The sequence below is a fragment of the Corvus kubaryi genome, unplaced genomic scaffold (genome assembly GCF_017639235.1).
Source record: "Corvus kubaryi isolate FWS band 111438036 unplaced genomic scaffold, C.kubaryi_AGA036_p1.0 37193, whole genome shotgun sequence".
Lineage (NCBI taxonomy): Eukaryota > Metazoa > Chordata > Aves > Passeriformes > Corvidae > Corvus > Corvus kubaryi.
The window spans coordinates 836,056-847,880 of record NW_024581055.1 but is presented as its reverse complement, the minus strand read 5'-3'; the positions used below and the strand labels follow the sequence as shown (position 1 = coordinate 847,880).

Below are 11,825 nucleotides of genomic sequence, written 5' to 3'. Positions count from 1 at the left end.
CGCTCTCTGGGTCCCGTGTTCGGGGGTGTCTGGGTGGTCCCGCTGGGGCGGGGGGTGGGGGGGGGGGTGGGGGGGGGGGGGGGTTCTTGCGGGGGCGCTCGGGGGTCTCCGGGAGAGCTGGTTCTGGGGCGGGCCGCGGCGGTGCTGGGTCAGGGGCGTGCGGGGGTCCCACAGGGGAAGTGGGATGGGGGATCAGGGAGGTCCCTCAGGGTCCTGGGGATGGGGGGAGGGAGGTGGCGTGGGGGGGTTCTTGAGGGGGAGCTCGGGGGTCTCCGGGAGAGCTGGTTCTGGGGGATTGAGGGGTCCCCCACGGGAGATGGGGCTGGGGGAACCCCCAGGGGTGCTGGTTCTGGCAGTCAGGGGGGTCCCTCTGGATCCTGGGAATAGGGGGGGACCCTGAGGGGTGACAGCTCAGGAGGACAGGCGGGCTCTCCAGGGCTCCTGGTTCAGACGGGGGCGGGAGTCCCACAGAGGAGGTGGGACTGGGGGCCCAGAGGGCCCTCAGGGTCCTGAGGATGAGGGCTTGGGGAGGGAGGTGCGACTCTGAGGGGTGGCAGTTCAGGAGGATGGGGGGATGCCCCAGGGATGCCAGTTCATAGGGATGAAGGGATCTCCCAGGCATGCTGGTCCTGGGAGAGGTGGAACTGGGGAACCCCCCAAAGGTGCTGGTCCTGGGGGGCCTCCTTTGGTCCTTGGGAAGATGAGGACAGGGGAACGAGGGGGTGGCAGCCAGGCTCTGGCAGATCCCTGCGGAACTGGGGCTACTGGGGGGGTCCCCATTCCCTGGGCACCCTTGGGCCAGGGCCGTGGCCAGGCTCCTAACCCTGAATCCCCCGCAGGTGTCGGGCAGCCTCCGGCAGAAGGCGGTGCCGGGCATGGCCCCGGCGGAGCTGCAGGAGCTGCAGAGCCGCACGGAGCGCGTGGAGCGGCGGCTCCTGGCCTGCGAGAACCTGGTCGGGGAGCTGGGCAGTGGCCTGGCCACCCTGGGCACCCTCGTGCAGGGCTATGGGCAGCTCCAGCAGCGCCTGCTCAACCTGGAGAACCTCCTCAAGAACAGGAACTTCTGGATCCTGCGCCTGCCCCCCGACTCCCGGGGGGAGATCCCCAAGGTAGTGGCGGACGCTTCCCAGGGATCCTGCGGGACTGTGGAAGGATTGGGGGCCGAGCTCCTGCGTGTCCCCATAGTGGGGCTGGATGTGTCCTGAGCCACACGTGGTTCCAGGGGAATTCCCTGTGATTCCAGGTGCCGCTCACCTTCGATGATATCTCGGTGTATTTCAACGAGCTGGAGTGGGAGAGGCTGGAGCGCTGGCAGAAGGATCTGTACCGGGCCGTGATGAGGGGCAACTATGAGACCTTGGTGTCCCTGGGTAAGGCTTGGGGGGCTGTAGCTCATGGAATTGTGGAATAGCCTGGGTTTGGAAGGCTGTGAGGATGGTGAGGCCCTGACACAGGTTGCCCACATCCCTGGAAGTGTCCAAGGCCAGGTTGGACAGGGCTTGGAGCAACCAGGGATAGTGGAAGGTGTCCCTGACTTCCACTAGAGGGAAATATTCCAGCCAAAGCTTTTCCCTCACTTGGGATTTTAGTTCATGTTCTGCTGGTTAAGATCTTCTTTACCTGGGCTGCATCCGTGCTTGGGGGTGGAACCTGCCTCGGGGTCAAGGAGGTGTTTGGAGTAGGGATGAGGTGTTTGTGTCTCTGCCAGGGCTGGGAGAGGGGACAAGGGTCACTCTTGGAATGTGCCAGGGTAAAGGCACAGCCAAATCCTAACAACCCCCATTCTCTGCCCCATGATCAGACTATGCCCTGTCCAAGCCCGACATCCTGTCCCAGATCGAGAGGGATGAAGAGCTCAGTGACAAAGAAGGTCAGGAGTCCCCATGGACAGAGAATGGGGATGGTCAGAAGCACCCCCAAGCACCAGAAGAGATGGATGAGGCTTCAGGAGATGAAACCCCCATGGAAGCTGCCCCAGGTGGGTGCCAGGAGGAGGTGGCTGTTCCTGGAGATCTCCCCTTTGTTGGGAAGGAAGTGCTCACTCCATGGACTAAAGCACCCCGGAGCACTGTGAGTCTTCATTCCAAGAGGAATGGTTGTGCTTGGTCGGATGAATCCCATGGAGAAAAGCAGGCAAAACCTGCAGGAGGGTCTGGAGTGGTGGGAAAGGCCTCCTGTAAGACTAGAGCTTCCAGAGACATTCCTGCCTGCTGTGGAGGGACAGGAAACATGCTGGGAAGTGAGGAACCAGGAGCTGAGGTGGGAGGGGGAGGCTGGAGCTGCTCTGCTTGCCCTGGGGGAACAGAGGAGTCTGGGGAGCCTTGGGGCATGGATTTTGAGTGGGAGGGCTGGGCAGGAAGATGGGAGGTGCTGGAAAGGGACAGACAGAGCTAGGAGCAGCAGAGATGGGGGAAGAGCCGTGGTCGAGGGCTCTGTCCTGCAGGATTGAGGAGTCTGGAGGGTTAAAGGCATCCCAGGAGAAGCTGGGCAGGTGCTGCCCTGTGGGAAATCTCACCTGGAGCCCCGGTGGAAGTTTGGGGGTTGGATTGGAAGATAGGAAAAGGGACACAGAGGGACATCTCCTGTGGGATTCATGTTCTGTTAGCTGGAGCTTCTCTCCTGTGTGGATCCTGCCACGGGGCCAAGGAAGCGGCTCTGCTGTGGGGGTTGGAGCAGGGATGAGGTGTTTGTGTCTCTGCCAGGGCTGGGGGAGGGGACAAGGGTCACTTTGGGAATCTGGCAGGATAAAGGTGCAGCCAAATCCTAATAAAGCCCCTGTTCTCTTCCCCAGGAGCAGACGGTGCCGTGTCCAAGCCCAATGGTCGGTCTTGCATCAAGAGGGATGAAGAGCCCAGCGACAAAAAGGGTCCAGAGCCCTCATGGACACAGAATGGGGACAGCCAGAAAACCCCACAGATACAGGCTGGGGACAGCCAGGAACCCCCACAGACACGGAGTGGGGACAGGCCAAAGTCCCCATGGACACGGAGTGGGAACAGCCAGAAAACCCCACAGATACAGAATGGGGACAGCCCAAAGTCCCCAAGGACGCGGAGTGGGAACAGCCCAAAGTCCCCAAGGACACGGAATGGGGACAGCCCAAAGTCCCCAAGGACACGGAGTGGGAACAGCCCGAAGTCCCCACGGACACGGAGTGGGAACAGCCCGAAGTCCCCACAGACACACTCTGGGGACAGCCAGACACCCCCTCAGACACAGACTGGGGACAGTCAGAACCCGCCCCAGACAAGTGTCACCAACAATGAGAAGCCCCCACAGACACCAGAAAAGATGGAGCAGAAGGAAGAGGCTTCGGGAGAGGATCCCGTGCCCATGGAAGCTGGCCCAGGTGAGTTCCAAGGGTGCCAGGGAGGATGTGCTTCCTCTTCCCCAGCTCTCTGGGGCTCTGGCAGTGTCCATGGCAGAGGGCATGGTGCTTGGAGAGGCATTGCCAGGGAGGAGCAGGAGCCTTGGGATGCTGTCACAGGACCATGGAAGGGGGTTGGGGCCCTGGACACAGGAATGCAGCCTGTGGAGATGGTGGGGTGAGGCTGCTCCGTGAGGCAATGGCACATGGTACCTTGGTGTCCTTCCTCCCAGCCCTCCCTCTGCTTTTGGTCCATGTGTGGCTTCACTCCAGTTCCTCCTGACACCTTTCCATAGAATTGGTGGGGTTGGAAAAGTCCTCTGAGGTCATCGGGTCCAACTGTCCCCCAGCACTGCCAAGGCCCCATGTCCCCAGCTGCCACATCCACACAGCTTTTAAATCCCTGCAGAAACAGGGACTCCACCAGTGCCTGTGCCAGGGCTGGACAACCCTTTCCAGGAGGAATTTTCCTGATAACCGATTCACGTCCTGTCTCTTGAGCCACAGCTTTCTCTGGCTCTTCCCCACACTCCCAGCAACCCCTGGGAGTTCTTAATGTCGGAGCAGGGACCTGGGAGCTCTCCATGGGTCTTTCAAATCCCTGTTCCCTGCAAACAGAATTCCCCATCCTGGTGATGAACGTGATGTCCCTGGGGGACCATCGGCCGGAGACAGGGACAGAGGAGGACCCGGAGATGGAGGAGGACCCGGAGATGGAGGAGGACCCAGCAGAGCCTGACACTGGTGAGTCACCCTGTGCCAGGGACACAGGGCCTGGTGGGTGGGAAGCAGCTTCCAGACCTGATGGGCTTGAAATAGGGAGGGAGAAGGAAGTTTCATGGGTTCCTTTTATCTTTTCCTGAAACATCCTGTGGGTTAAGAGGTGGGTCCCTTGTGCCACTGGTCCTGATGGCACCACGGAAGGCTCAGCCTGGAAGATGGGCACTCCATCCCTGCCCTGGGCAGCTGTGCCAGGTCCAGACAACCCTTTTGGAGAAGGAATGTTCCCAATATCCAACCTGAGCCTGCCCTGGCCCAGCCTGAGGCCGTTCCCTCTCCTCCTGTCCCTGTTCCCTGGGAGCAGAGCCCGACCCCCCCGGCTGCCCCCTCCTGTCAGGGACTTGTGCAGAGCCACAAGGTCCCCCCTGAGCCTCCTTTGCTCCAGGCTGAGCCCCTTCCCAGCTCCCTCAGCCACTCCTGGGGCTACAGACCCTTCCCATCTCCGTTCCCTGCCCTGGACATGCTCCAGCCTCTCAATGTCCTTCTTGTCATGAGAAGCCCAGAGCTGCCTCCAGGACTGGAGGTGCCCCAGCAGTGCCAGCACAGGGAGGGGCCTTGATCCTGTGTCACACCGGTGCTGGCACAAACACGGTGTCTCTCTCTTTCAGAGGAAACCTCATCCATGGAAGATGAAATGCCGTGCGAAGGGGCTTCTTCCGAGGACGTCAAGGTGAAGGAAGAGGAGCCTGAGCTGCTGGCAGAGGAATCCACACCCTCTCCTGGCTCAGAGATCCAAAAGTACCCCAAAAACGAGCTGGTGAAAGCCAAGAGCAAGAAGAAGCCGAACCGGTGCGAGGCCAGCAACCTCCTGATGGGCAACTGCCGGCGCGGGTACGTGCGGGAATGGTCCCATCCCTGCACGGAGTGCGGGAAGCGCTTCCGCCTCAAGATCAACCTCATCATTCACCAGCGCAGCCATGCCAAGGAGGGGCCCTATGAGTGCCCCGTGTGCGAGATCGGCTTCAGCAGCAAACGGCACCTGGACCTTCACCGCGACATCCACGTCAAGGACAGAGCCTTCGGGGCCAAGGTCTGGGGCAACGTCCACCCCGAGCTGCGCGTCCGCCCGCGCAGGGACCTGTGCGGCGGTGCCCACAGGCTGGGCAGCGGCGGCCACGCCGGGGGAGCCTGGCTGGGCCAGCCCAAGGAGGAGCCGGACAGAGAGGGCCTGTCCGGCTCCGGGATCGCACGGCCGCCGAATTCCAGGCTGAAGTGCCCCCACTGCAAGAAGTTCCTGTCCTGCTCCATGTCGCTGCAGCGGCACCTCCAGACCCACACGCGGGACCGGCCCTACTGCTGCAGCTCCTGCAACAAGTGCTTCACCCGCCGGAATCACCTCCTGCGCCACGAGAAGATCCACGAGCGGGCTCTGGCCGCGCTCCAGCAGGAGGCGAATGCCCAGGCCCCCGCTGCTATCCCGGCATCCCCGCAGCACAGGGCTCCTGAGGCCGAGAGGAGCCTTTCCCAAGGGAGCAGGAGCCCTGAGGCTGCAAAAGCGAGCCCACCCAACGTGCTCCTGCTGGGAGCGACACCACTGGGGCTGCCGGACAAAGGCTCCCCGCTCCCTGACTGCATCGGGAAAGCCGTGCAGCCTGTGGTCCAGCTGGGATCGAGGGCAGTGGCTTCAGGGATGATGGAGAAATGACCACGGGACAGATCTGAACTGTGCGTGTCCCTGGAGAGAAGCTGTGAGTTTGTTGGGTTTGCACCTGCTGGGACACCGGGATTGGGAATCTGCTACGTTTTAGGAGCTTCCTGGGTTGTAGAAAGAATGGGAAGCTTGGAAACCGCAACAGAGAGCAAACTGTGGAAGCCTCCAGCGATCCAAAATGATTCACCATTCCACTGACTTGTTTCTGTTGGCTGATGCTTGGAATTTTCCCAGGCTGACTCCTGGGAGATGACCAGGTGAATCCTGGTCAAACAGGAGCAGAGCTTTCACATTCCTTGATGTTGGAACTGCCCCCTTGTGTTCGGGAACACAACTGAAGAGGACAGGCAGAAGGGAATGGAGCTGGCAGCATTCCCAAGCAGCCCTTTGCTCCATGGACCAAGCTTCCTGACAAAGACACCGGATGAAGAGAGCGTGACATCTCTGAGACCCCACCGCATCCTGGCCACGCTTGTCACCCCCCACCCTGGGGAGGAGATCACCCAACACCCCCTCCAGCAGGTCGGGAACACTGGAGCTTTACACTGGAGGATCCGGAGGACAAACCAAACCCCAATATTCTGTGCTGGCGTATTCCAGGGATCCCGGCAGGTCCATCAGGAAGGCCACAGGCACCCTCGGGACCATCCTGCATGGGTGCAGAGTCATTTTAGGAATACTTGACGGGTCAGCCAGCCCCATGCTGCAGCAGCACCCCTGATCCTTGTGGATCCGCTTGCATGGAGCAGCCCCTCAGCTCTGGAGGAAACTCCCACTCTCCCAACCACAGCTCATCCCCTTTTGCCCAAAATCCCACCATAATGAATCCTACGGGAAAACAGTTCTGCAGCTACCTCAGTCAGGGAGAGGGGGATCTGCTCGGAGGCAGCCCGTGGAAGCCAGGCCTGGCGCTGCTCCGGTGTCCCCTGGAGCAGTGTCCTTGGCCAGAGCCCCACACACATTCCACACACTGGCTGTGCACAGGGAGCACATCCCACCTGGAGCCATCACCATGCGGGCCCAATGGAGCAGCTGTTGGGACTCCTGAGTTTAGTTAGTTTTGCAGGTTTTTTTTGTTTTCTTTGAGTTGTTTGATGTAATTATTTGATATCCTGAAGTCTCTGGCCCTCTCCAAGCAGTGAGCACTGGGAACTGGCAGGCTTTTCCCATCTTTCATTCCAGTCACTCCCAAGGTGTGATGGTGCTGCTGGGGAAGCTTTGGGAGCTGAGGGAACACCTGTGCCACATCCAGGTGTGATCCTCAGCTACCTCCTGCTCCACGGGACAGACAGCAGCATCCAAGCTGCTCCACAGAGATACACATGACATCCCACTGTTCCCCTGGGCCAGTGTCTCACAATTCCTGCCCCTGGGATTGCATTGTGGAGCATTCCTGGACTGCAGCAGGAGCTGGGAGGGGTGACAGTGGCAGATGGGTCACTCTGTGTCCCCAGCAGGACACAGGGGTGGTTGATGCCTTATGGTCCCATGGTGGCCATGGATCTGGCAGTGAGCCAGTGGCTGGTTATCCCTGTTATCCCTGCCCAGGCAGAGATCCCAGTGCTCCCCGGTTTATCCCAGGGGCATGGCTGAGCTGGTGTGCTGGTGTTGCTGGTAGGTGAATCCCCCCCAGGCCAGCAGAAGGGCCCCAACCAGGCATTTCTAAATCTGCTGTGAGCGGGACCAGCGTTTCCTACGACATTCCCAATCCCTTTCTCAGGCTGTGGAATCAATAAAGTATTTGTCTCTATGTCTGGCTGCTTTGGGGGCTGCGCTGGCGCCTGTGGGCGCAGAACTGGGATCAGCCACGACAGCTCTCACCGGGAGGGTTTTGGCAGTCACTGCCAGCAGCTCCAAAGCCCCCCACTGGGAGAGTTGTGGAACCCCAGCTGGGAAGGACGAGCGGCCAAGGGGAGCAGGGAAGGACCGGGGATGGAGTGGCCCTGGCCACCACGGGTGGGATGTGTCCCTCAGCACTGCCAGGGAGTCCCGTGGAGCCCAGATCCTACAGCAGATCCCATGGGGAATTCCTGTGGGACTGCTCCACATTCCCATCACACATTCCCAGCAGGCAGCTCTGCACTCCTCCCTTGATGGCCCCATCCTTGTTGAGCCAGGGATGTCACCCCCCAGGCTGCCCCTCGCCCACCCTGGAGCACAACAGGAGACCATGGCAGCTCAGTCTTTTATCTGATTCTCTTCCCGGCTGCTCCTGCCACCCAGCCCCCACAGCCTTCTCAGGGCCACCAACTGCCCCCAGGCCACCTCCCTGCACGGTGGTGGTGTTCAAACAACCCGAGTTCCACCATTCCATGGGATCCAACACAGCCACTCCTCTGCTGAATCCACGGGGCAGCGGCACCGCCCAGCTCGGCTCCGGCTGCTGACCCTTCTCTGCTGCCTCGTGGCCGGTCCCATCCACCCTGGGCCCTTCCTTGCCGGAACAGCACAGCAGCCTCCTTCCTCCTCCTCCTGCTCCTCATCCTGAGACCCAGGTGGTGCCACAAGTCCCACGGCATCGCGGACAAACTCCCGGTGGTGCTGCAAGTCCCAGCTGCCCAGCATGTCCCACTGCTGAAGAACCACTGTCCCTTCCCTTCTCCAGCCCTCTGGCTACCGATTATCCTGGCTCAGAGCCTTGCAGGGTTCCAGCTCCAGCTCGTGTCCTGGCAAGCTGCCGGCCGGAGAGGCGGCCACGGCGTGCACCTTCTGGTGGTGGTTCAGCGACTGCCGGTGCCGGAAGCTCTTGGTGCAGCTGTGGCACTGGAAGGGCCGCTGCTGGGTGTGCCGGCGCTGGTGCTCCTCCAGCGACGCTTTCTGGGGGAAGCTCTCGGCGCACTCAATGCAGCGGTAGAGCCGCTCCCCGGCGGCACTGGCCCGCGCCGGCCGGCCCGGCCAGGCGCTGCGGAGCTGCGGCCCGTGGATGCGCTGGTGCTTCTGCAGGTGGTGCTTCTGCACGAAGCCCTTGCCGCAGGCGGGGCAGCGGTACGGCCGCTCCCCGGTGTGGATCCGGTAGTGCTTATTGAGGTTGGACTTCTCGTTGAAGCTCTTCCCGCAGGCGGGGCACTGGAAGGGCCGCTCACCCGTGTGCAGGCGCTGGTGCCGCAGCAGCGCGGCGTGGTGGGCCAGGCTCTTCCTGCAGGACGTGCAGATGAAGGAGCCGTTGCTCTTCCTCGCCCGGCTCTGCTGCCGCGCCAGGAGGTTCCGCGTCAGCCGGACGCTCTTCCAGCCCGACGGCAGCGCCCGGGGATCATCCTGGGGGCTCTGCTGCTCCCAGCCGGGCTGCGGCGAGGCCACCTCGGCCGCGGGGTCTTCTCCCAGCGGCATTCCCTGGGCAAGGGCGAACGGCTGCTCCGTGCCCACGCCCAGCGCGTGCTCCGTGGGGAAGGGCAGGCCTGGGGCAGGGTGAGCCTCTACCGGCACCATCACTGGCTTGAATTCCCCCAGGCAGAATTCCCCCAAGCCCTCTCCAGCCGCCTTCGGCCCGGCCACGCCATGGCTCTCCCAGGAAACCGGCTGCTCCTGGCTGAGGGGAAGCTCCTCGTCCAGCCTCACCGCGGGCGCCATCGGCAGTGCCAGGAGCTCAGCTCCGTCCTCCTGCGGCTGCTGCTCTTCCATCTTGATCACGATCGTCTCACCTGTGGAGAGACAGCAGTTCATTCCCAGGAAGGGAAGTCTTCCCATGCCTGCAGCTCCAGAGTGGGAGCAGGAGCAGAGGTGAGAGGAACTGGCAAAGAACGCAAGGGAGCAGGAAGGATTTCCCAGGAGGAGATGAGGTGAAGGCGGGTTGTCCGGGCAGCTTGTTGGACCTCAGGGATGTCATGGAATCACTGAATTACTGAGGTTTGGAAAGCCCTCCACGACCAAGTCCAATCATCAACCAAGCACTGCCAAGGCCACCACTGACCCATGTCCCCAAGTGCCACATCCACAGGGCTGTTAAATCCCTCCAGCAATGGGGACTCCACCCCTGCCCTGGGCATGCTGGACTCAATGGACACTAAGGACTGACAGTACAATCCTCACAAAAAAACTGAACCAGAGGGAATGTGAAGGCAAAGCTGAGCTGCAGAGTCCTCCATCCTGGGAAGACCCCATCGAGAATGGCAGAGTTTAAGTGGGTGAATCCAGGGAAAAGGATCTAAGCAAAACCTCCCCGCAGCAGGAGGGAGCATCCACCCACAGGTACCAAGCCCCAGAGCCACCCTCACTGAGCCTTGCCCCAGGTTTTCCCATTTTCCATCCTTATGAACCCCGCTCAGTCCAGGCAGGTTGTCAGTGCCCATGCTCAGCTCCCCTCACTGTCACTCACTGTCACCGAGCTGTCCTGGTACCGCTCCCTTCTCTGGCAGCCCGGGGGTCCCTGGATCCTCCCTGTCCTCGGCTGGTGGCAGCAGTGCAGGTTTGGAACCAGCATCCTCAGGTCCTGGGAAGGAGGGAGCAATGGGATAAACTGCTGACAGTGGGGACCAGCCAAAGGGGAGTCCTGGAATTCCAGGACATCCGATCACACAGGCCACTGGCAGCCAAACCAGGCACATGGTTTTGCTTATCACAGGAAGTGCCTGTTGGACACTCAAGCTCTAAAATTTCAGCCCAAAATTAGTGAGTGCTAAAATGTAGGACTTTCTGCAGCAAATCCCTGCAGGGTGATCCATCCACAGCCCATATCCCAGGAAAAAAACGGTGCAGGAACACTGGCTGCAGGACATGTCACCTGGAATCCCCCCACATTCCACGTGGGAAGGGCTCGGAAGCTGGGTCAGCCCAGGGATGACGATGCCTCTGACATGGTCTGAGTGATCCTCATTGAGAGGGACCATGGCCTCGTAATTCCCCTTCCCGGCAATCCCACGGAGCTCCCGGCTGTCCACGCTCCCCAGCTCCTGCTCCGGCAGAGTGCCCGCCTCACCCTCGCCTGCTGCCGGCACCTGGAAGTAAAGGAGGCTCCACGTGGGGGTCCCCACTGAGCCCCTCCCTGAGCCCCAGGAGATCCCTGGGGGTCCGAAGCTCCTAGGAAGAGCCACGTCACGAGGGACATTCCCAGACATCCCAGGGAGGCTCAGCTGTTTCTCCCCAGACCAGAGGCAGATTCTCATGATCCATCCCACCAGCCAGGTGAGCAGTGACCCCTCAGGTGGGAGTGGGACAGGTGGCACCACCCCACATCACCCCACTAGGGCCCAACATGGCTGAAACACTCGGGGCCGGTGTTCTGCTCCCCCTCTTCCCTGGAGACAGGGACAAGCACCAGAGGAGCTGTGTCCATCTGGTTCCGTGTAGCTTCCGAGAGCCAACAGCACATCCCATTGGCCACATGATCACCTGGGGCACTTTCTCATTGCTTTGGGTACATCTCTGCCACCTACGGCTTGTCCCTGCCACCCTGGGCACAACCCTGTGAGATGGGACAGATCCCTGTTCATCTTTGGCACATTCCCATTAGCTGGGGCTTGTCCCCATTTGTCACCGCTGGCATGTCCCTGTTATCTGGGGCTTGTCCCCACCAGCTGGGGCTTGTCCCCATTACCTGCGCCCTATTCCTGCCACCCTGGCCACATCCCTGTGAGATGGGACTCATCCTCATTACCCTGGGCCCATCCCTGTCATCATGGGCTCATCCCCATCCCTGTTCCCCAGAGCTTGTCCCTGTCACCGTGGGCTCACCCCGATCCCCATTCCCCAGGGCCCGTCCCGTTCCTCATTCCCTGGGGCCGGTTCCCACTCCCCGGGTCCCATCCCAGTCCCTGGGGCCCGTCCCCGTCACCATGCGGGCCCGTCCCGGTTCCCGGGGCCCCAGCCCCGTCACGGTTACCTGTGTCCGCTCCCGGGCGGCGCCGGTGCCGGTGCGGTTCCCCCCGCAGCGGCAGCGGCGGAGCTGGCGCTGGATGCGGCGGAGGCGGCGGGAGTTGTCCCTCAGGAGCGCGGCCAGCCGGGCCCCGCCGGCCCGCACCGCGCGCTCCAGCCCCGCCACGCGCCGCTCCAGCCGCTCCAGCCGCCGCTCTGCCGCCGCCACCGCCCGCAGCG

General features: G+C 61.7%; 2 protein-coding genes across 2 annotated transcripts in view; one reads left to right on the top strand and one right to left on the bottom strand.

Moving 5' to 3' along the window:
- Positions 1 to 813: 813 nt before the first annotated feature.
- On the top strand, positions 814 to 7,548 carry LOC121661779 (zinc finger protein 777-like). Its single transcript, XM_042022298.1, has 6 exons — positions 814 to 1,109; positions 1,244 to 1,370; positions 1,802 to 1,978; positions 2,792 to 3,349; positions 3,986 to 4,111; positions 4,756 to 7,548. The coding sequence occupies exons 1-6, from the start codon at positions 876 to 878 to the stop codon at positions 5,790 to 5,792; spliced, it is 2,259 nt and encodes a 752-aa protein (XP_041878232.1). The 5' UTR covers positions 814 to 875; the 3' UTR covers positions 5,793 to 7,548.
- Positions 7,549 to 7,971: 423 nt separating this feature from the next.
- Positions 7,972 to 11,825, bottom strand: part of LOC121661748 (zinc finger protein GLI4-like) — a 5,512-nt gene continuing 1,658 nt past the window's right edge. The window contains exons 2-5 of the mRNA XM_042022241.1: positions 11,614 to 11,801; positions 10,516 to 10,729; positions 10,111 to 10,224; positions 7,972 to 9,436 (exon numbers count right to left, since the gene is read on the bottom strand). Of these exons, the coding sequence (XP_041878175.1) occupies positions 8,412 to 9,436; positions 10,111 to 10,224; positions 10,516 to 10,729; positions 11,614 to 11,801 (1,541 nt within the window). The 3' untranslated portion in view covers positions 7,972 to 8,411. The remainder of the gene's footprint in view (positions 9,437 to 10,110; positions 10,225 to 10,515; positions 10,730 to 11,613; positions 11,802 to 11,825) is intronic.

What these genes read in the sequence shown, in the direction of transcription:
- LOC121661779 (XM_042022298.1), top strand. Translation starts at nt 876, where the DNA reads ATGGCCCCGGCGGAGCTGCAGGAGCTGCAGAGCCGCACGGAGCGCGTG. An exon ending in CCCGGGGGGAGATCCCCAAG is followed by an intron (nt 1,110 to 1,243) that starts GTAGTGGCGGAC and finishes CTGTGATTCCAG; the next exon opens with GTGCCGCTCACCTTCGATGA. An exon ending in GCCCATGGAAGCTGGCCCAG is followed by an intron (nt 3,350 to 3,985) that starts GTGAGTTCCAAG and finishes CCCTGCAAACAG; the next exon opens with AATTCCCCATCCTGGTGATG.